This window comes from Protopterus annectens, chromosome 14.part0 (assembly GCF_019279795.1).
Source record: "Protopterus annectens isolate FY-2018-M chromosome 14.part0, PAN1.0, whole genome shotgun sequence".
Taxonomy (NCBI): domain Eukaryota; kingdom Metazoa; phylum Chordata; order Ceratodontiformes; family Protopteridae; genus Protopterus; species Protopterus annectens.
This window is the reverse complement of record NC_056748.1, coordinates 248,703,859-248,726,316: the sequence shown is the minus strand read 5'-3', so window position 1 is coordinate 248,726,316 and position 22,458 is coordinate 248,703,859. Positions and strand designations below refer to the sequence as shown.

General features: G+C 41.7%; 1 protein-coding gene across 1 annotated transcript in view; it reads left to right on the top strand.

Annotated features, from left to right (window-relative positions):
• The window catches only part of SHTN1 (shootin 1), an 871,033-nt gene that overhangs the window by 123,335 nt on the left and 725,240 nt on the right, over nucleotides 1–22,458 (top strand). The window contains exon 3 of the mRNA XM_044055545.1: nucleotides 18,176–18,255. Within this exon, the coding sequence (XP_043911480.1) occupies nucleotides 18,176–18,255 (80 nt within the window). The remainder of the gene's footprint in view (nucleotides 1–18,175; nucleotides 18,256–22,458) is intronic.

Sequence of the window (22,458 nt, the reverse complement as noted above, 5' to 3'; positions counted from 1 at the left end):
GCCCCAAATTGGCCTCGAAAATTTTGGTACTCAACACTGATGAATCTATCCCAGGAGCCTCCTTGGAATCTATCTCAGATTCCAAATCTTTTGTCCCAACATCAGAGCCAGGTTCTGCACTCTCATATCAAAACTCTCAGCCTGGCATATTCATGGTCTATGATTAATCCTACCCTTTCCAAACAGGTCATGGATGTCATCTTAGAAGCCAGACGGCCTAGCACTAGAAAATCTTATGAAGGTAAATGGAAGAGAATTTGCACCTGGATGCATGCTCAGGATTCAGATCCTCTCATACCTAATATTCCATTGATTTTACATTACCTGACAGACATGTTACATAAGGGTTTATCCTTTTCCTCCATAAAAATACATGCCTCCTCTATCTCTGCACATTACAATACAGATCCTCCAATTTTTTCACTTCCACTTCTGAAACAATATCTCAGAGGAGCAAAGAATTTAAGGCCCCCTAGGACACCACCCATACCTGCCTGGGACCTCAACTATGTTCTGGAAAAACTTACTCTTCCTCCTTTTGAGCCTGCTGCCACATCTGATATAAAGTACTTATCATGGAAGACCGCTATCCTACTGGCTTTGACTTCAGCCAGGAGAGTCTCGGAGTTACAAGCACTCATGGCTATGGAACCTTGCATTATTTTCCATCAAGACAGGGTTTCTTTAAGGACTAACCATACTTTCATGCCTAAAGTGGTTTCTAAAGTGGCTTTAAACCAAACTATTCACCTGACAACTTTTTTCCCCAATCCACAAAATAAGGGGGAGAGGATCTTGCATTCTTTGGACGTGCACAGGCAGCTTAGTTTTTACCTGGACAGAACCAAGGATATCAGAAAAACAGAACAACTGTTTGTTTCTTATGCAGCAAATTCCCCAAGGCAAGGCTATTTCAAAACAGACCATTTCTAAATGGATTGCTCATGGAATCAGATTTTGTTACTCTCATCATTGAAAGCAAATCCCAGGAAAAATCAGGACCCACTCCACCAGAGATGCTGCTACTTCTGCTGCTTTTCTCAGGGGTGTACCTACCAAAGATATTTTGGAAGCTGCAACTTGGAGTTCAGTGCATACTTTCTCTAAGCACTATAATCTATCTCTTTATTCTAAGTCCAGGGCAGGCTTTGCTTCTGCAGTCTTGCAAGGCCTACTAGCCGCCCCTTCTACTCAGTAACCTCCACCCTTTATCTCAGCTTTGGGATTCAACCCTACAGTGATGACTGCAACAGTGAAACACAATGAACATACTACAGTTGTGTACACTTACCATAAATGTAGATGTTCGAGTGTCTTCACTGTTGCAGTCTGGGTTACCCACCCCCCGTCCCCTCTTATTCTGTCATTAGTGTGGTTCCCTGCTTCACCCTTCTTCTGAGGTGCATTTGCTACAGGGTATGGGGTTTTGTTGTACCTTACTTTTGGGCACCTGACATCTGGGGCAAGAAAAACTGGATAACATGGCATCGGCTGGGAGCTTTGTACCCCTGGCGCTCTGACGTCAGGGAGGATGATTGAACAGCCGACGCCAGACCCAGACTTTGGGATTCTGGCCGACCGAGGGCTGCCTGCCAGCAGGAAGAACCCTACAGTGATGACTGCAACAGTGAAGACACTCGAACATCTACATTTATGGTAAGTGTACACAACTGTACTTTATGGAGCTATCTCAAATATAACAGAGGAGATGTGTTATAAAATTGTCAAACAAGTGACTGTTGTTAACAATGAAGAAAGGCTATTAAGTACAGAGGATCACATTTTCCTGTAAATTGCTTTTTTGCATTTTTTTTCCTGGATAAATAGTCTTTTCCCAAGGCAATAATGAAATTAAATGTATGCTGCAATGCAAAAGAAATAATACAAGGTTTTGCCTTGTAAAGCAAGGGTTAACTTGACAAGATTTTGAAATAAATGCTTCTGTGTAACTGCAAGTCTGACAACTTGCTTAAGCAAGCATGAAAGCAGTTAAGAATAGATAAGTAATAACGGCTGTGTGTCTGACACCTGCGAAAATAAAACATGTTTAGTTTAACTACTGGCTGAGTGAATTGTTTTCAGGATGGTGAGGTACTATAATTTCCACATTAATTGCTCTTATCATTATCTGCTTAAGTGCAACAGTTTGCATGTATGTTAAGATTTGTGTTAAAAGTATTCAAGTAACAGCTATTGGTAATGTAACGCTCTTTAAAGAGACAGCCTTAAATGCAAGGGATTCTTATGTATGTTGCAACACCAAGGGATTCAAAGTACTGAAGATTGTATTGTGTTGTAAATTGTCTTACAATTTTCTTGGTTTTAATTAAAAAGGGGGAATTGATAGAGACTGTATAAATTAAAATGCTTTCCCCAAAATTATACTGTGTGTGCAGTAAAAGAAAATATGGCTTGCTTTGCAAGAACAGTTAATTTCTGGTAAATGTTCAGCTTAGATATTAATAACATATAGCTGTGGGCTTACTATAAAAGGCATGATGTTATAGAAAAAAGGAAGTTGACTTTCTGTGAGCTTTCAGATGCAGAAATAAATGAAATAAAATACAGTCACTTCAAATGAAGCAAAGATGACGTGGAGAGACTTTTTGTGAAGTCTTCAGATACAGTAAGGAAGAAAATAACCAAAGAAGGACATATTTGTCATTTCAACAGCAACTGTCCAGGCTAGAAATAACCATGGAGTTTTTCATGACTCAAACAGAAACCAGAAGAACAAATCACAAGGACATTAAAAATAACATTGTTTGACATGTAAAAGAGTATATAAACTGGACAGTAATGTTCACTCTTTAGTGACGCTTTTGGACTGAGTGTGCATGTTATAATAGAATTGAAATGATCTCAATGTAATTGTTTGGACAGATTAAACTATAACGATAACAGCAGTACAGTGAGTCTGGTGATTGACGTGTTTCTGCAGACAAGTTTACAATTATTATGGCTGATCAGGAAAAGCCACACAAGTCTGGTTTTAAAAAATGTCCAAAGTGTGGACAAAAGATGTCTGTGACTGATAGTCATGTCAATTCTGTCTACTATTTAGGTACCCTCCACTTACAAGAGAATTGTCCCATCTGCCATTATTTTAGTAGCAGGGTTCTGCATGAGAGAAAAAGAAAACTGATTGATAGAGGGCTAGTAAAATCATCTTTTCAGGAAGCTTTGGGCAACCATGATAAAGCTGGCAAATCCCCAAAATCTACTAAGTCCTCTAATCTTCTTCATTGGATCTGACAGCATCTAAAAAAGACATTGACCTCGACTCCACAGCCTTCGGAGCTGAGCGTCTTAGCTTTTTGGAGCCGGTCCCTAGTCCTAGGACCGGTCTCCAAAGTACTTAAGTCACCTATCCTACAATCAGTGGCACCCTCAATCCACTCTTCTTGGTCCTTGATAAGCCTGTCTGATTTGGATGTGTATCGTGTGGTGCAGAAGTTGTTACAGGCACTGGTGTTTGCAAAATTATTATCGGCTCTGACCCAAGTGGTTTCAGAACTGAAAACTGTTCCTCCATCATCTTCTTTTCTTCCTCTGAACCACACCGGTCCATCGGAGCTAGAGGAGGTGTAGCTGAATATTGTGGAGCCTTTGACACCTGCTCCAGTGCCATCGGTTCCGATTACATTGACCTCCTCAGAGCCCATCGTGGAATCTAGGAGCCATCACTTGCTGTTCTGGTCTGGGGAGGATAGTTGTGCCGATCTTTCTGTTCCGACTTTACCTCTTGCGGCCTCGGCTTGGATGAGTTCAGCTCCTACCTCTGGATCGGAGCCCGCTGTCCCGGTGCCAAGGGAATCATCTGTTTCTTCGGATCCAGGGATTCCTTCCCACCGGAGCAGAGGTGCCTTTGAAGCCATAAGGAATGTAATGTCCCTCAGGACATCCACAACTTCAGGGCCGACTACTGCTTCTCCAAAAGTACCTGTGTCTACTTCTGCCTCACAGATCCCTTTGAAGCGTAGAGACCCTGAGTCTCAGAAAGCCCCATTGGGTGGTCCCTGCTCTTCCAAGATCTCACCAGAAGCTCTCAGTGATGAGGTTCCCAGGAAGAGAATTTGCAAGAGGAAGCATCTAGACTCCCCACAGGAGTCTATCACATCTGACACCGATTTGGAGAAATCAGAAGGGTCTCCACGGTCCCACTCTGAAGTATCTCATTTGCAGATATCTCGGAAATTTTAAAGCGGAGTGGTGGCTGGAAGCCCAACAACCCTACTGAGGATGAGTCAGTCCTCCTGAAAGCTTTTGGGTCTCAGCTCTCCACCCTTGGGTGTCTCCATCCTTTGGTGAGCTTATGGAGCTTGTCTCACAGAGGGTGTGGGAGTCTCTGGACACCATGGAGACTGTCCTTAGGAGGCCCAATAAATTTATTTCTGCCCCTTATGATAATTCTTTTCTTACAAAGGGAGTGCCTGTTGATGCCATGGTGGTGGCAGCAGCCACCAAAAAGGAGATGTCTGAAGCTTCTTCCTCTGTCCATCCCCCTAACAGAGACTCTAGGATCATGGATAGAAACGGGAAGCCCATGTTTAGTTCAGCGATTTTTGCCATGCGTTCACTGAACTACCTCACACATTTTACAAGACTTCAAAGAGACCTCCTTAAAGAGCTTGGAGATACTCTAGAGGGTACGGTAGCTGAGGGAGTTACAGACAAGGTTGTGTCCCAGCTTGCTACCCTTATTCCATAGTGAACTCATCCATGCGTCTGATTTCATATGCAGCTGGTGGAACAAGTAGGGCAGCGGGTACAGGAATCACTCTTAGGAGACACTCCTGGATGCACTTAATGTTCTTTTGCGGAGCTCTTTAAGTCATCCTTTGTTAACACCCCTTTTGATGGCTCATCTATTTTTGGGCCCAAAGCTAAGGAAACTCTCACCAGGTGTGAGCAGGAAGGAAAGACTCTGTCTGCCTTTGGAGTCTGTTTTTCCACCCCTACTAGACCTTACCCCAAGGGTCAAAAGGGAGGAAATATGTGGTTCCGAAAAGCCCAAGGAGCCTTTCTGGACACACATGGTGAACCCCCCTCCAGGGGCAGAGGAGGGGGCAATAATGGAAGATGCCGCCCTTGCAGCAGAGGGGTCCACAAAATCAGAGGGAGAGAGATCAGTTCTTTGAGAAGCCCTACCAGTGCTCCTGAAAGGAGGCCCAACTGTCCTACTCTGGAGGCAGTCGGGGGTCGCTTATCTTTGTATCCAGACGCCTGGCCCAAAGTAACAAACGACAACTGGGTACAAATCATAATTTCCGGAGGATATTTTATTCCCTTTGCCAATCCTCCCCCCTTGATAACAAAAATCCCAGATGTTCCACCCAGTTCCAGGGAACAAGCAACAGTAGAGGTCCAAAAGTTGCTAGAAAAAAAAAGTCATCCAACCAGTCCCAGCAGACCAGATAGGATCTGGAACTTACACGAGATTCTTTTTAGTTCCAAAAAAGACAGGGGACTGGAGACCTATTTTGGACCTCAGCAGACTGAACAGATCTGTCAAGAAAGAGAAGTTCTGGATGGTCACACTACAGTTGATGCTTCCCTTCTTTTAGGGAAAGACAATTGGATGTGCTCGATGGATATCTAGGATGCATACTACCACATAAAAATGGCCAGACCATCCAGGGATCATCTGCGCTTCCGGCTGGGAACCAATCATTACCAGTTTCAAGCCGTGCCCTTTGGTCTCACTACAGCCCACAGAGTGTTCAAATGTATGGCAGTGTTCACGGCTCACCTGAGGCATTTGGGATTCCAGGTGCTTTTGTACCTAGATGATTGGCTCCTCTCTGCCACCACCAGGCATCAGCTTATACAAACAGAAACTCTATGCTTTGCAAGTATGGTATGCTCGGCCAAACCACTGACAACCAAACACCAATGGCCAGCAATTGCAATACAAGGATACTGAAATCTAAAATGAAGGTTAAATAATGTATTTATTCAATATTCTTTTTATTTTATAAATATATTCAAACCGATTTCGGCTACCCAGCCTTCATCAGTGAATAAAGTTTCTCCTCCAATGAGAGTAGTGATGATTTATGCACATCCCCAACCAGTAGAAAACATGGTATAGCCCAACATAATAGTTAAAGCACATTGTTGTGTTCCAAACATAAAAGTTTTACTTGACTATATTACTGAATATATAGACAATAATAAAACATAATTTCAAGATGAAATCAGACAATACATAATATAAAAATTAATGAAACAATAAAGAATTATATAAAAAAACAAATATGCAATTTTATAAACAATAATCTGAAATACATCATAACTGCCAAACATAACTCCACATAGGGGAGCATGTCACATAAGCCTCATGCAATACATAGAATATCATAACTCACAAAGTGTAAATACTGTAATATATAAGAAAACTTATATGTATCACAAGCAAAGTATGAAATATTTGTTTATATATATATATATATATATATATATATATATATATATATATATATATATATGACATATATGAAGATGTAATCTAAAAGGACATACATCCTATACGGTTCTCCAGTTTTACATATAGTGTAAAGTTCCTGCATACCCAATGGAATAACCTGGTATGTTCAATAATTGATCAGAAAACATGTTCCACAAGATGTAGATGTACACATACGTTTATACTGATTATGAGCATATTCAGGCCTTAGAAGAAGATGAACCCACAGCTACTAATAGCTAATGGATTCACCAAATATACATGTCATCTCTAGAATCATTAAGACCTGGGAGAATAGTGCCCCAAGGTTAATGATCCAATATTTCTCCTTAAGATTTAAAATAGTATGCCAACCCCTTTGGTTGCTTCTGTCCCCTGTGATTTTATCTATTATCATAAACATAAACTTAGCATTAGTATGTTTCATGGTATGTCTGTATAGAGCATTAGTTTCTTTTTTATTACGGATGTCACTTTTGTGTTCAGTCATTCTAATTCTAAGTGAGTGAGAGGTCTGGCCAACAAAAAAGGCTGAGCATTGGCAAGTGGCTAAGTAAACAATCCAACTACTACTACAGTTACCAAACACCCTTGAATTATACACTCTGTTGGTGTTGGCACTGGTAAATTCTTTAAGTTTACTTACATGTGAGCATGAACCACAATGTCCACACGGGAAGGTGCCCAAAAGTTTGTCTCCAGTCATGATCATTTGCTGATATATGGCACTCCCACTCTCCTTATGCTTGTAATGAGAAAAAAGGCCACCCAATGTTTTTCCACGCCTGTATGAAAACATGCATTTAGGACCTAAAAGTCTCCTTAATTCCTCATTTGCCAAAAGTATATTCCAATGGATGTCCAATATATTCCTTATAACATTATGGTTATATATGTGGTTACAAACCTAAGAGTAGATTCCTCCAGTGTGGTTGCTCGTTTCTTATATTCTAACAATGTGTTCCTATCTTGAGTAGTGGACCATTCACTTGCTCTAAATATATCTGATTCCCTATATCCTCCTGTCCTTAAACCTGTGGTAAAGATCTAATCTGGCTTGTTCAAAATCTTGTTCTGATGAACTAATACGTTTAATGTGCATGAATTGGGATTTGGGTATATTCCGGATGGTGTGGCGTGGATGCATACTCGACGCATGGAACAGAGTATTGTACTGTAGATATTTACGATAGGTCTTAGTATTCAGAGTATGGTCTTCATTCCTGTATACTGTAACATCCAAAAAATCAATAGTATCATGATTTGATGTTGCAGTGAACTCAATGCCCCATATGTTTCCATTCAGATATTCCACAAATTCCTGTAGGTATGCCTGGTCTGCCCACCACACCATCCAGCAATCATCCAAATACCTACGCCAGATGTCAATCTCCACCATATACAGGTTATGGAGGGGATAAAAGATCATACATTCTTCATAAAAGGCCATGAATAGGTCTGCATATATGGGAGCAAAGGATGCTCCCATAGCAGTACCCTGTAGTTGCCAATAGCACTCTCCCTGGAAATAAAAAACATTTTTGTTGTGTGTGTGTTCTGCCATGGATACCAATAGTGTATTAAATCCAGGTGGATATAAGGCCGAATGTTCAAGCCAATACTGTAAAGCCTGTAGTCCAGCCCAATGAGGTATGCTTGTGTATAAGGATTTCACATCCAATGTACACATTATCCAGCCTGGCTCCAATTGTGTGTCCTGTATGATTTGAAGAAAATGGGTTGTGTCTCGTAATCTAGCTCTAACACAAGTAAGGGTTTCAAATATTGTGTAAGAAAAGCTGATAGAGGTTCAGTTAAAGAACCAATGCCTGACATCTTCCCGGGGGTTTGGAAAATGATTTATGAATCTTAGGGAGTAAATAAAATATTTGTTTTTGTGGGTCCATAACAGTTAGATGTTTCATAGTATTCTTGGTAATAATACCTTCCTCTTCTGCTTGGTTTAAAAAAAGTGTCGATTTCTTTCTTAAATACTGGAGTGGGATCAATAGACATATACATGTAGCATCGAGTATTGGCAAGTTGTCCCCTGCCTTCGTTCAAATAATATCCCATATTCATAACCACTACTGCTCCTCCTTTGTCAGCTGGTAGAATGACAATATTATGATTATTCCTTAATTCATCCATAGCAACCTTTTCAGAGGGGGATATGTTTTGACCCAAAATACATGACTCCCTATGTGGGAAGTGTAAATCCCTGAGTACTGATTGAAGGAATATGGAGACATGCTTATTCATAGGTGGTTGGAATTCAGATCTATAAAATCTGAATTCTTCAGATCTTTGAGAGGTTTTATCTGTAAAAAATAGTTTAAGATTTAAGTTACGACAAAAAGATAACACATCATGAACTATGTTATATTCATCAGAGAAAAATCCAGGTATAAAACCAAGACTTTTATTAAGTAGTAGTTCTTGTTCGCTTGTAAGTGTTACATCAGATAAATTCAACGCATTCTGATAGACATTATTAGTCATTTCAGAAGTGTCTGTATCAACCCTTCCACAGAATTTGTTCTTATGCCCATGTTTGTGTTTGCGGCCTCCCCGCCACCTCTTTCCATGTCTAAAGGGTGTGATGCATTAGATTTCTTACGGCTAGGCAATTCCCAATAACTACTACTATCGCTGTCCATATAGGAGGATTCTTCCCCTGATGTACTGATGAAAGACCTATCATTGGTCTTAAGAATAGATCTAGGTCTCTTTCTGGGACTGTTGTTTGCTGTCCCTGGTCTGTTTTTCATACGTGGCCAAAATGGTTTGGCCAAGCATACCATACTTGCAAAGCATAGAGTTTCTGTTACTGTTCAGTGGCTTTGCTGTTGGGCTGCAATACTGATTCCCACATGCCAACCCCCTCCAGGTTTTTTCGAGGACCGAGATTCATATTTTATCATGGTTGCTTTGTCTTTACTATGGTATTTATCTTATGAAGTGACAGAATGGCATTTGGTGTTACTAGAGGCAGCAAACAAGATCTGAGGTAACTCGAGGTGCATCATGTGATAGGGACTTGGCCTTGAGCTGTCTGAAGACCTCGCGCTTTGTAGTTGGCCGACTGTAAGAATGAGGGTGAGATGAACAACTTGCATGGAACGTTATGGTAAGTATATAACTTCTTTTTATATAGAGCAACAATAGATGTTCTTTGTGTTTCAGTATTGCAGTCATCGCTTGTGGTTAATCCCTGCTGGGTAGCCCTCGGCTGTTCTGTGAGTGTGGCTGACGTCAGGTCATTAGGACTATAAGGAGAGACAGCCGATGCCATTACATCAGTCTTTCTTGCCGTGGAGCCCAAAGCAGAAGCAGTTTTGCGAGTGCGTTGCTCAGCCATTGCCAGAGTGGGGACAACCGTCTAAAGCTAAGTACCCCATTGGGGAATTTTTTATTGCCTTAATCTGATGTCAGAGAAAGTTAATAACTATCTCAGTTGTGGAAAGCAGATACCACATGGAGACTCCCATTCTCTCTGCATCACTTGTTTGGCCCAGACCGTGATGTTCCAGGTTGTCGGTTCTGTGCCCTCATTAATGCTCGTCCTATTAGAAGAAGAGCTGATATTGTAGCTAGGCATTTTAGTCCATCTTTCTAGCAATACAAAATGGCGTCAGTCTTTCGGGCAGCTTCTGACTTACCTAGGAAGAAAAAGGACAAGTATAAGGATAGGCCTCTTAAAGTTAGGCCCTCTGACGACTCCAGTCAACTTTTACTCAAAGCAAGGCTACAGCTGAACTCAGTGAGGCACCTTCACAGCCCCTGATGACAGCCGACAAACCGCTGCAGGCCTTTACCTGAGACCCCTCCACCGATGGAGATGTTGCTTTTTCCTCATGCATTTGGGTCCAGAGCCGCTTTGCAGGCACTGACTTCCGCTGGGATCCCACTGACATCCGAAGTCAGAATTAAACAGACGACAATGCCGCCGATCAAATTGACTCTTTATAAGGCTTTTGACCCAGCTAGGCCCAAGCCTAAATCTATCCCCAAAAAGGTCCCCTCCCAGGGCCAGAGCCTCTGACCTACTACTAGACAGCCTGCCCCTCAGTCACAGCAACTACTCAGAATGGCAGAAGACCTGATTACTCTGATCAGGGGTAACCAACCCACCCTCCTACCCCAGCCAAAAGAAAAACAGACCCCCCCCCCAGCCAAAAGAAAAACAGACCCCCCCCCCCGAGGTCCTCACTGACCAGGATTCAGTTGATTCTGTTTTAGATGAGTCGGACATGGAAGATTTGTAGTTCTTTGATTTTTATTTCCATCAATGCAGTTTTCTTCAGTAAAGTGTAGAATTTTTCCAAGGGCGGGGGTGTATCTTAATTCCACTTTATGGTTACGCATTTCCGAGATATAGCAAGTATTGTCCATAACAAATACATATTTGTCTTATTCAAGTAGGGACCTTCATTTACATTTAGAATTATCAATACTTTAGTTAAGGTAAAGGATTCATTAAATAAAGCTTGTAAGAAATGATCGATTCCATTCCAATATGATTTAATTTTATTACATTCATAAAAAATATGAATCCAGTCTGCTTTATTTGACTTTTCACACCTCCAGCAAAAAAACATTTGTAGTAGTACTGACCTTATGTAAGTATTTCCAGTACTGTGTGTTAGAGATGTAATTAACTGACAGTAAGATGTTAGTTTTAATTTCTTCTGTTAACTGCAGTGACTGATCTTTCGTTAAGAACTGCCAGTATGATGGTTTGGGAATTGTTTTATATGTTATTAACTCTTTATATAGATTTGAAATGGAAATTTTCTTTTCACAACTATTATATATAAATTCTTACAGAAAACTTATTAAATTTGGAATATCTTTAAATGAGGAATTATTAATTAATCTGCATACATCTTGAGTATACAGTGGAATGCTTTGTAAGGTTAACCAGTCCTGTGTTGGAATATTGTAAGCAGTTTTTATCATATGTATATCTAAAATCATATGTATATCTAAAACATTTAATTTGTTTACACATTGAAACTAACATAATAATCCATTTTGCTCCCAGGAGGTTATTGTTTCCCTATATATTTTGTGAGGAAAGTTCTTAGTGATGGTAAATGGGGTTAAACGGTGAAATCAAAGTTTTGTATCTATGTTTGCATTGATAAGTTTCCTAAAGGAATTGATGTAATGATTAATCAGTTATTTTAGAAGGTTTTGTTGTATTATATTGTATACTTATGCATAGTATGTACCAGGGTTTGTTTGATTTGTCTACTATTAAAATTTTTTTAACAGATTAAATTCATTTGTTAATATAGCCGTTGTTAATTCCTTACAGTTGGCAAAGTAATTTGGGTTTATCCAGTCTACTGTAATTTTAAGCACAGATGCTTTTATATATGTTTCTATTTCTGGGAAGTTAAATCCTCCTTTTTTCCAGGGTCTAATGTGATGAGTTAGAGCAACTCTATTCTTTTTGGGATACCATAAAAATTTTATTAAACATGAGTTTATTTCTTTAAGAATGTATCTTTCAGGAAATAACTGTATTGCTATTACTACTTATAGTATTTTGGCAATAAGACCATTTTTATTAATTGCAATCTGTCTTCAAAAGTTAATATAATTTTGTTCCACTTTTTTCTATATATTTTTTATTGTTTCAATAATGTTTTTATAATTTATTAATATTGTTTAGTTTATATTTTTGCATAAAACTATTCCTAAATAATTTCGGTAAGTTCTTGTTTTCCTATGATGGATTTATCTGTAAATTGTAGTTCTTTTTTTCTTATAGAAATTTAGATTTTGGTCTATTAAAGTGTAGACCTGAAATATTATAAAATTTCTCCATTACTACTTCTAGCTCTCCTAATGACTCTCTGGAGTATGATAGCGTTAATAAAATATCATCAGCAAAAAGCATTATTTGAGATATGTACTGGTCATAGACTTCTGTTCCTTTTGTTCTTGGATTATAGCACATTATTTCTGAAAGTATTTCTATAGCCAAAGCAAATAAAATAGGAGAAAGGGGGCATCCTTGTTTAGTACCTTTTGTAATAGGGATAGATTCTGAGGTGAAAGGACCTAATTTTAATGCAGGCTAAGTTATTAATATATATGTTTTTTAGTAATAAGATGAAGGGAGGAGGAAATTCATGCTTTATGGTTTTGATGCCTTAGAAGCCTCTACCAGGGCTGCAGCTACAAGATCAGTTATCAGAAGGCACACCTGGTTAAGGGAGCAACCTTTGTTTGACCAGGTAAAATCCAAAACTTTAGATGCCTCTCTGGATAAGGAGCAGTCGTTTTGTCCCAAGGCTGTGGAGGTCATCAAGAAAATGGAGGAGAAATCTAAATCCATGCAGACTGTCAAGGATTTTTTTATAGGTGCAACCACCCAGGTCCAGCAGAAACTTCCCTACTAGGCACTGGTCTTTTCCCTCTGAAGCAAAGCCAGTGCAGTGAAAGGGACGCAGGGACAGAACCCCTAGACTGCAGGCACACAGCCAACAAAGAACTAGGCAGTGGTCCACTGCCACTCCAAGGCAGGGGAGTTCTAAGCCCACTACCTTCTCCAGGGACTCACAATGACTCCCTACCCCCCTCTGCCCCCAGGTCTCCAGACAAGCTAGGAAAAAGACTCTCCCTCTTAAACTGGCAGGCCATCACCTCAGATCTATGGGTCCTGAAAATTATTACCAGAGGGTACAGATTCTATTTCGAAGAAAAAACAAGGAGGTCAGGTTGCCTAGACGTCCCTGCAGACCAGACAGTAGAAGCTATTTGCAAGATCCAAAAGCTTTATGCCCAGGGCAGTATGGAATCCATGCCCAAGGAACAGACCAGGAAGGGATTTTACTCAAGACTATTCCTGGTCCCCAGAAAGGAGGGTACATGGTGCCTTATCCTAGACCTCTCCACCCTGAATCTGTCCCTTCTGGTTCCAAAATTCAAAATGTTAACACTGCAAAAACTACTACCCATGCTCCTGCCACAATCCTGGCTAGTGACCCTAGATCTGAAGGATGCCTACCTGCATATCCCTATCAGACAGTTTTGCAGGAGCTACCTAAGGTTCAGAGCAGGATCCCAGCACTTTCAGTTCTCTGCACGGCCCTTCAGTTTATCCACTGCTCCCAGAGTCCTTACAAAGTGCTTGGCTCTAGTTATTGCTTTTTGCAGGCAGAAAGCCATACATATTTACCCCTACTTCGATGACTGCCTCATTCAGGCAGAAACCAAGGAGAAGCTCCTACAGGACCTCTCCTTTGTGCAGACCCTACTGACTTCACTGGGATTCACCATCAACCTGGAGAAATCCCAGTTATTACCCACATGAAGGATTACCTTCCTGGGCACCCTTCTAGACACATCCACGCAAATGGCTTCCTTCCCCCCAGAAGCAGACCTTTCTTCAGCCCTACTTCCAACAGCTGGCACACAAGACCCACCTCACAGCCAGGAAAATAATGTAAGTCCTAGGATACATGGCTTCCTGCATACTGCTGGTACCCCTTGCCAGATTATATATGAGGAAACTGCAGTGGTACTTAAGGAACCTCTGGTAACAACACTCCCAGTCTCTGGAGCACCAACTCCCACTAATTCCTTACTTAAGGAAAGAGCTGTTCTGGTGGGCCCTGGCTTGCTCCCTGAACAAAGGCCTTCCCTTTGTCCTTCGGCCACACAATCAAACCTTGACCACGGACGCCACAGACATTGCCTGGGGAACCCACACAGAAGCTCCACAAGCCTAGGCCTTTTGGGAACAGGAGGTTGTAGGTTTCCACATCAATCTGAATGAGATGCTAGCGGTGCACAGAGCTTTCCTAACCTTTCAAAAGCATCTGTCACCCAGGGTACTCCTAATCAGGACAGACAACACTACTGTCATGTGGTACATCAACAAACAGGGGGGGACTTACTCTTACCCCCTGTGCCGCCTTGCCATGGAAATCTGGCAGTCAGCCTCTAATCTGGGACTACATCTCATAGCTCAATACCTTCCAGGAAAGCAAAACACCCTGGCAGATCACTTAAGCAGCCAGATCATGGATCCCCACAATTGGCAATTGCACAGGGAAACCTTCTTACAGATCAGTTGCATCTGGGGGAACCAGACATAGAGCTTTTTGTAAGCTACCAAAATCATCAGCTGACAAAATTTTGCTCAAGACAGTTTCACCCAAAAGCCTGGAGAGTGGATACCCTCTCCTTCCGCTGGGGCAGCCTGTTTGTGTATGCCTTTCCCCCACTTCCTCTGATACCCAGGGTACTACTCAAGATCAGAGAGGAAGGACCAAGGGCTATACTGACTGGCCAAGGCAGCACTAGTATCCCATGCTCCTCAGCACGACCATGCATCCTCCCTTTCCCCTGCCCTCTGCCACAAACCGTCTCACACAATAAGGAGGGAAGTTCTTACATCCAAGCCTGGCCACACTCAAGCTAACGGCATGGCTGATTCCTCAAAGGCAGATAACGTTTCATTCCTCATCAATCAGGTGTTAGACATTATTAAGGAGGCTCATAGACCCAGCACCAAGAAATCTTATTCCTCTAAGTGTAAAAGATTCACCTGCTGGTACTCCAGCAGGGGCGCTTCCAACACTACAGCCTCTTTACCACTGGTCCTGCACTACCTGGCAGAGCTCCTGCATAAGGGTTTGTCGTACTCCTCTATCAAGATTCATATTTCGGCTGTCTCAGCTTACGTCCACACGGATCAGCATTTATTCTCTCAACACCTCTTGAAACAGTTCCAAAGAGGCGTGGCTCAGATCAGACCAACTAGAAGGTCACCTGCACCAGCTTGGGATCTAAACTTAGTCCTGGAAAAGCTGACTCTCTACCCCCTTTTGAGCCAGCTTCCTCAGCAGATCTCAAATACCTCTCTTGGAAAACTGCCCTTTTGCTAGCCATCACTTCCACTAGGTGGGTATCTGAGCTCCAGGCTCTTATGGGCACTGAGCCGTTCATCATCTTCCATGTGGATAGGGTCTGTCTAAGAATCAATCCCTCTTTTATGCCTAAGGTGGTCTGTGATTTAACCCTTAACCAGGCCATACACCTGCCTACTTTCCTTCCTAAACCTACAAATAGAGGGGAGAGAATTCTTCATAGCTTAGATGTGCACAGACAGCTAAGATTTTACCTTGACAGGACAAAATCAATCTGGAAAACTGACCAGCCCCTGGTTTTGTTCATCCCTGGGGCAGAGGGGAAACCCATTACTAAGCAGACCATTTCCAAATGAATCTCTTATTGCATACATTTCTGCTACACCTTCCATGGAAAGGGTCCTCCCAAAACTGTCAGATCCCATTCACAAGAGCAGGATCTACCTCCACAGCCTTTCTGGGGGGGGGTTCCTACTAAGGAAGTTCTGGAAGCTGCTACTTGAACATCACTTTCACCAAGCACTACAAGCTAGCTACATTTGCCAAAACCAGGGCAAGATTTGCATCTGCAATCCTGCAGGGCATGCTAGCATCCCCATAATTTGTACAGCTTTCCTGTACCTACTTCCTCAGCTTTGGGATTCTTCCCACAAGTGATGACTGCAACAGTGAAACACGAAGAACATAGTACAGTTGTGTACAGTTAAAAGAAATGTAGATGTTCGAGTGTATTCACTGTTGCAGTCCTGTTTCCCTCCCACCTACCCCCTTTCTTGCCTAATGTGTATATCTTATCTGGGGCTCTTACCCTTTGGGTTCAAGAAAAACTGATGTAATGATGTCGGCTGTTTCCCTTTATAGACTTGACAACATGATGTCAGCCACACACACAGAACAGCTGGACGCAGGAGGGAAACCTTTACTCTGGTATTTGGGCTGGCCAAGGGCTACCTAGCAGGGATAACCCACAAGCAATGCCTGCAACAGTGCATACACTCGAACATTTACTTTTATGGTAGGTGTACACAGCTATACTATCCTTGTGCAGGAGAAACTACTTTAGCACTTTGAATAGCCTTCCAGCACCCCTACTTTTTAGATCTGTGTCTGAATTCTTATGGTTTACTGATAAGGTTGGCACCTGTCAGGAAATACAGTTTTGGTGAGTCATTTTTAGGTATTTTGAGTCATTCTCAGAGCTTACATATCTTGTAAATGTATATCCCAAAATTCACTTGGATTTCCTATTTGCATTTAATTTACTTTGTCAGAGTAGATGTTTTTTTGTGATGTGAAAGGTGGCCATTAGAGAAAGTAAGGTTTATCAGAAGAATGCTGTTCATGATGCATCTTAAAAGAAGTACACGCAACAGTCTGAGTGTTCTTTTTTTAAATAAAAGCGAAGCAATGGACCTATCTTCCATTTAAACTTTATGGCCTCTCTTGTAAATTTACTGCTTTTTTTGTCTTCATTGTAAATAACATTGTAGCTATGAGTAAAACCCAGATTCAGGGAAATTGTATACATAGAAGGAAACAGTATATAAATGTTATACATTTTTCTTTTTGTCCTAATTTTATCAGTGTCATTTTCAGACCCCATGCTTATCTAGTTTAACAGTTTCAGCAGACGCCAGTTGCCAAAAATTATAAAAAATGTATCTTTTAACATGTACAACATATTTACACATCTGGCCATTTATCATATTTTGCATATTATGTCATGGTTCTTCAAAATTGCTGCAAGTATCATTAGAAACTTTGGAAGAGAAGTAACGTAGATTTACTTAATGAAATGGGTCGGGGAGTGGGCAAATCAAAGGGGGAAGCTTTTGTCTGGTTTTTGCCTCTTGCAAAGGTGGAAATCCTGTTTACTGAAAGTCGGCTAGCTACTTACTGCATATAGTTAGTGTTTGTAGAGCTATATTTATTAGTTACATACCAATGTATTTCCATATTTTAGAAGTTTCTTTCTTGAAGAACTATAACTGACACATGGGCAGTTCTCCTTTAATGTGGGATATTTGTCAAGTTATAATGTAAGGGCAGCAGCAGTTGCCTGACATTGCTGTCAGGTGTGGAGACCTTATGTTTGAAAAGTGTGACAGTAGCCCTTAGGTTGTTTCTACTGTTGCAAGATGCTTTCTGTCTGTCTGTCATAAAGATCCAAAGTTATTGTGAGTAGCTTAACTGTGCTTATTCCCCTTGGTCTGTCTGTTTCTAGCTAAAGATAAGCATTTTATGTATTTGATGAAGACACAGACTAAGAATTATGCATATTTAGTGGGTATTTTAATTCTGTTTAATTAAACAGCAGCAGTGCCTATTCAGTTTTTTACGTATGCATCAAATTTAAAACCTGGAGGATAAAACCGTGTATCTTTATAAAATGTTTTTATTATGTAGGCCTTTTCTTGGAGTTTGCATTGCCACTTTACTTGAATATTTCACACACTAAAGAAAATTCTTAGGATAAATCTCCTTGAATCTTTGTATGTTTGCCTTCATTACAAGATTCCCAATGTTTCTCTTTTTTCTTTAAGAGTAAAGCAGGTTATACATTTTCTAGGTTGATGAATTGACTAGCTTCACCTTGAGCTGACTTTCACAGTTTCTATACCTTTAAGGGAGGAAAGACAGGATACAAAAATGTGACTGCTGCCTTTCTTTACTTTTCTGTAGCTTCAGTTTTAGCAGTGAACAAATGGAATCATTGTGCTCGGTAGGGTAGTTTAAAAGTTAAAAAAAGACAATTTGATTGATTCATTGTGAGCAAAGAATAACAATGACATGCTAAGTCTTTTGTTTTTCAAAGGTCCTTGATGTCAATCATTCGCAAGAAACCTCATGCAAGTCAGAATGCAGAGACACAGAAGACTGCACAGCAAGGATCAGGTAAAAAAAAATCTTTCAAATCAAAGAGAGCATGAGACAAGTTTGCAATATGTTTTCTACAAACAGCAGTGGTTACAGCATCGAGAATTATTTTTGACAAATGCATCATGTAAGTTGTGACGCCCCTGCACTCGCCCAGTAATCAAGGAGCCTCAATCCTCACCAGTAACACCAGTGAGGGACGTGCACATTGGGACGATGACAAGTACACACACAGTAAAGTACAATTTTCCCTTCAGAGCACACAGAAATAACAGTCAGTGTGGGGCTGGTTTCTCCTCCTTTCTCCAGATCCCCAGTAAAACTCCCCACTGGCACAGCTGTAGGGTTAAGATCTCAGCTGAGTGGTCAAGCCAAAACCTCCATCACCCTGTCTGTCCAACCAGTGCTTTGTGTCCCTGCCCAAGAAGCTGCCACACACACCCACATCTTGAGACTTGATTTATATGCAAACACACAGATACTCCTGGGGTAGGCTGGCACAGTTTCTCTAGCTATGCCCCCTTCTGCCCAGACTATACGGTAGTACCACCTGCCCCCAACCACCCTTATCACCTACTATAAAGGCCCTTACCAAAGGGTGTCCAACTCTACTGTGTAATGTTACTGTTATCCAAATGGTAAGTATGACCAGTGTACAGTATCACCAAATACACATGCAAGTACTTTAAGAGCTTAAATATCTCTAAACAAAACCAGCCACAATTAATAGGTTTAACTATATTTAATAATAAATAATAAAAGCACAAGATAATACTCATTAACTCAACACAGTGACAGTAGAGTTCAGAATAACAGGAAGTATTTTAAAACAACATTGCAGGACAGTCTCACATAAATACAGAAAACATCTAGACTGATCCGGCGATTTTCTTATCCATCTCTAAGAGATACTATGCCCTAAATGTCTTACTTACAGAGCCAGGCAAATACAGATGAGAAGTGCTAAAAAGATGGTTACAGGTTCAGAACAAAATACAAAATGCACTGACATTCTCTCTGAGATGGTTCTTAAATTAATAATACACATTACTGCTGGGTTAACTAGATGACATCACTATTTGACACCTGCATCTAGTTCCCAGGCTAAACAGATACCAACAGAATTTAACATGTCTCTATGAAAAATACTTATCTCTTAGAAGCTTGCCTGAAACTGGAAGTCGTAAAACAGTTACCTTGGAAACCTGTAATTACCTCTGTTTCCAGACCATATGAAAGCCTGCAACTCTATACATTGTGTCTGCTTTGAGCTGAAACAGATAAGAGTCATAAACAAGTTCCACTTATTTTTGTAGAGTTTGCAAGTTAACTCTATATATTCTAGCCTTTACCATCAACACATACATTTGCATAGGCATATAGTTTATACACATTTCTGCTTTTTTCCAGCAGGGTACACTGTGGTTACAATCTTGAAGCTCAGTACAGAACATATAGTTTTCTTACATTTCTAAGGCAAGTATAAAACTCATATTACTATTCACAATTGACAGAATTATTTACAAAATTCTATCTAGCTGGGCTGGCAGTCTTCACGCAAGTGCTTAACTAAGTTGAAGTGCAGTGTAACAGTATGTCACCTAACTAGGGTTTTAACAGTTTAATGTTGCCAGAAATGTCTTACAGTTTGGCACTCAATTACTCCTTCAACATGACACAGATTTTATTACTCACATATGTCTTGCAGTCTTTATGATTTTTAGTTATTTGTTGCTGATTAGGGCACTTGCCTAATCAGAAAGATTACTTTTAAATATTCTAAGAGTATATGTGCTATATACGTGTGTGCCGCAGTGCACATTGTACCACTAACATCAGTTTCACAGTACTGAATCATCCCTCTTTTTTGAAATATTAATCTGATTGTTCAAATTCTTAATACACTTAACTTTACAGCTACATAAAACTTCTCACTGGTAAAGAAATTGGTCAGAACTAACTAGGTTATAGTCAAAGATTAATTAAGTCAACATTCCCCACTGCATTAACTCGATGTTATCGGGAAGGAAAGAATTCACCTTCAGTAGATTCTTACTCTGAATTAACAATGTTAAGTTGTCAATCTCGCCTTCATTCTTGCTGGATGGGTTCGGAGCCGAACCTCTGCTCCAACTCGGCCTATTACTAAAGCTCAAGAGCTATTTTTACAGGCTCGAGGCTATCCTATGTCCCACAATGCTAGGCGTGATATACCCAGATCTCGTTTGCCGCTTCAGCTACGAGGTTGCGTCTTTTTGCCGGCTCAGGTTGTATTAATTTTTTTTCGTGGTTTTAGTCAGCTTTGGGTTAAAATATTAGCGATAGTGTTTTATAGTTACTACCCTTTAGATCCCTGTTTAGGATTCCCTTTCAGGTAGTTTTTGATACAGTTTTTTCCCCTCACCTAATAGTTAGGCCCTTGGCCAACCCTCTTCCATACTTTTTGTCTGTAGTTGTATGTGTGTGCCTAGTTAGATTGTATTAATAAGTGTGGGGTTTTGTTATATTATTCTGGTCTGTTACAATTTTTTTGTGTGTTTGTCTGGCTGATTGTGTCTAGACCTCCCTTACTTGTCCTAGTCTGCCAGTCATCTTTTTTCAGGATGTCTAAGGACACTAAGGTCTTGGGCTTCAAGAAGTGTGACTCGTGCTGTCAGAAGATGTCTCTGACAGACAGTCACACTTCTTGTGTATATTGCTTGGGCCCTCTGCACCTGCAGGACTCTTGTTCTGTCTGCCATGCGTTCAGTCCAAGAGTCCTGCAGGAATGCTGAAACAAACTTATTTTGAGAGGCTTGTTAAAGCCTGAAGGTTCCCCGGCTAAGCCTTCATTGGGTAAACCTTCTAAGCCTGCCAAACCGTCGGCTCCATGTTCTGAGCCGTCGCCGAGCGGTGCTACTACTACCATGGCATCGGTTCCAGCCAGAACCGATGATTCAAGGCCTCAGTCTGCTCTGACTCTGCTGTCGGAGCTGTCTTCGAGCAAGAAGCGTTCCAGGTCTCCTTCCTTGGAATCAGTCCATTCGGCTCTGAAGTCTCCCTTGTTATCGGAGCGGAGTCACAGGTCCCATTCCTCTCGGTCTTCCAGGCTGTCGGACCATGACCTCGAGAGGGTGGTTAGCAGACTACTTAAGTCACAGGCACTGGCCCAAATGTTGCATAGCCCTCCTCATCAGGCAGTGGCTTTCACTACTCCCTCTTCGATTCCTCCTCCGACTCTTCCTATGAGTTTGGAGCCAGATATCGTAGGGGTCGGGACTGTCGGAACTGATACCACCCCTTTCGGCTCCCTCGTCAGCTCCAATCTCTTCCTTGGTTCCATCCTTGGAGGGATCCGGGCGCCGGGACTCTCTCGTCGGCTCCGAGGGGGCGAGTGGCATCGGACCCTTGTCTGACCCCATTCTCCCTCTCTGAGCTTCGGCGCAGGTGAGTTTGGCCCCATTGGCCTCTGAGCCGTCCCTCTCGGTGCCGGGAGGAGTCCTTGTCTCTTCGGAGTGGGGACCCCCTTCCCTGCCTGACAGAGGCGCCTTTGAGGTCATGAGGAGTGTGCTGGCCCCTGCGCCTGCTCCACTGTCAGCTCCTTTGGCTCCTCCCTCTATGTTGCCTGCTTCAGTCTCTACCCGCTCTCTCGATCCCGAGCGTGGAGAACCAACGCTACAAGTAGCCCCATTGGGAGTATCCTCCTCTTCCGAGGCCTCCCCTGATTCTTCAGGGGAGCCCCCTTGAAAGAGAAAATGCAAGAGGAAGCATGTAGACTCCCCTGAGTCAGTCACATCGGGCACTGACTTGGATGACTCAGAAGGGTCCCCAAGGTCCCCCTCTGAGGATGTCTCATTTTCTGACATCCTGGAGATTCTTAAGCAGAGGGGAAACTGGTCTGCCCTTAACCCTTCTGAGGATGAGTCGGTGTACCTGGATGCTTTAAATTCTCACTCTTCCACCTCCTGGGTGTCTCCGCCTTTCGACCCTCTCATGGATGTGGTGGCTTGAAAGGTGTAGACGGCTCCGGATACTATGGAACCAACTCCCCGGAGGCCTACAAAATTTATTACAGCCCCTTCTGTCAAGCAGTTTTTAATTAAGGGCGTCCCTGTTGATGCAATGGTGGTGGCAGCGGCCACTAAAAAGGAGTTGTCTGACCCTTCAGTACCTGTCCATCCTCCTAATAAGGAATCTAGGACTATGAACAGGTATGGCAAGCGGATGTTTTCCTCAGCAACC